Consider the following 1,474-nt stretch of genomic DNA (forward strand, 5'->3'; position numbering starts at 1 on the left):
GAATTTACTCTTCCATATCTTGCTTCTAAATGTCCGTCCATGGTTCTCTCTGGTCCTAATGTTTTTTTTTTTCTTTTTCATTAAGATTTAATTTAATACTTGGAGAATAATTTTGGAATATATAGTTAATGATCATACTGGATTCAAATTTTAAAAGCATTTTTTTTTGTTGGCAAATCAAAAGCTATGCCTTTAACTAAATAAAATAAAAGTGATGTTATTTCAGTATCTACCCTTAAAAGGAAGTGATACCTCTGAAAAGCCAGAATCAGATATATACATACAGTGAATACCAGGAGAAAAATAAGGGCGTTCCAGGGGATGATGGGACATTCATTAATGCAAAGCTGTCATAACAATTCTGACATAAGAGAACTTCATTGGCTTTGTGTTACAACAAAAAATATAGCACCCATAAATACAATATGTAGGAAACTATGCAATTAAAAAAAGATAATTAAGCTAATAATATGCAAATGAATGAATCCAAATGAAGGAATGATGCTCTAGTAGATTTCAACACCTGTTTCTAGCAGTATATAAGTGCCACAGTCCAGGAGGTTGACATAAACCTCAGAATCTTCTCTCTGTATTCAACTGAACTCACATTTCCTGTCAACATGCCCTACAACTGCTGCTCTGGAAACTTCTCCTCCCGCTCCTGCGGAGGCTACGTGAGCTACCCAGTCTCCTCCTGTCGCTCTTCCTACCCCAGCAACCTGGTCTACACCACTGACCTCTGCTCTCCCAGCACCTACCAGATCTCCACTGGCTGCCAGGAGACCTGCTGTGAGCCCTCCAGCTGCCAGACCTCCTGCGTGGTGTCCAGCCCCTGCGTGACGTCCTGCTCCCGCCCCAGGATCTCCGTGCCCTGCAGTCCCTGCCAGACCACTTACACCAGGTCTCTGGGCTGCAGGTCCAACAGCAGCTGCTCCCTGCGCTGTGCACCCAGAAGCTATTACTCCCTGGGCTGTGCACCCAGAAGCTATTATTCCCTGGGCTGTGGACCCAGAAGTTTTTACTCTCCATTCTTTGGATCCTATGGCTTCAGATCCCTGGGTTATGGGGATTGTGGCTTTCCTTCCCTGAGCTATGGGTCTGGCTTCTACTATCCAAGCTACTTTGCCTCCAGAAGCTGCCAGTCATCGTGGTACAAGCCCACCTGTGGATCCAGCTTCTACTAGTCAACTTGCTAAGATTCCAGATTGCTTTGGCTGTTATGGTTCAGTCTCTATTGGCACAGCCACCTTTGTCATTCCCACAAATTACTTCCTTTACTCTTAAATCATCTATTTCTTGATTAACAACTTTTAGAAGACTCTGAAATAAATGTGTAACCCAAAGTTAAGTTTCAATATCTGTAGTATTGACATAGTGTATGCTATTGGAATTTCATTGACGATCACGGGAAAATGAAAATTTTAATTAATAAATTCATGTAATCTGGCATTCAAATACAGTGTTCATCTTCTTA

At 42.0% G+C, this 1,474-nt stretch overlaps 1 protein-coding gene across 1 annotated transcript; it reads left to right on the top strand.

The window, feature by feature from the left end:
* Nucleotides 1-620: 620 nt before the first annotated feature.
* On the top strand, nucleotides 621-1,184 carry LOC311169290 (keratin-associated protein 13-1-like; the record flags this gene model as incomplete). The annotated part of the gene is made up of 1 exon (XM_084231110.1): nucleotides 621-1,184. One exon carries the CDS (start codon nucleotides 621-623, stop codon nucleotides 1,182-1,184), a length of 564 nt encoding a protein of 187 aa, XP_084087236.1.
* Between the last annotated feature and the right edge of the window lie 290 nt (nucleotides 1,185-1,474).

Source organism: Talpa europaea (genome assembly GCF_964194135.1).
Source record: "Talpa europaea genome assembly, chromosome: 4".
NCBI lineage: Eukaryota > Metazoa > Chordata > Mammalia > Eulipotyphla > Talpidae > Talpa > Talpa europaea.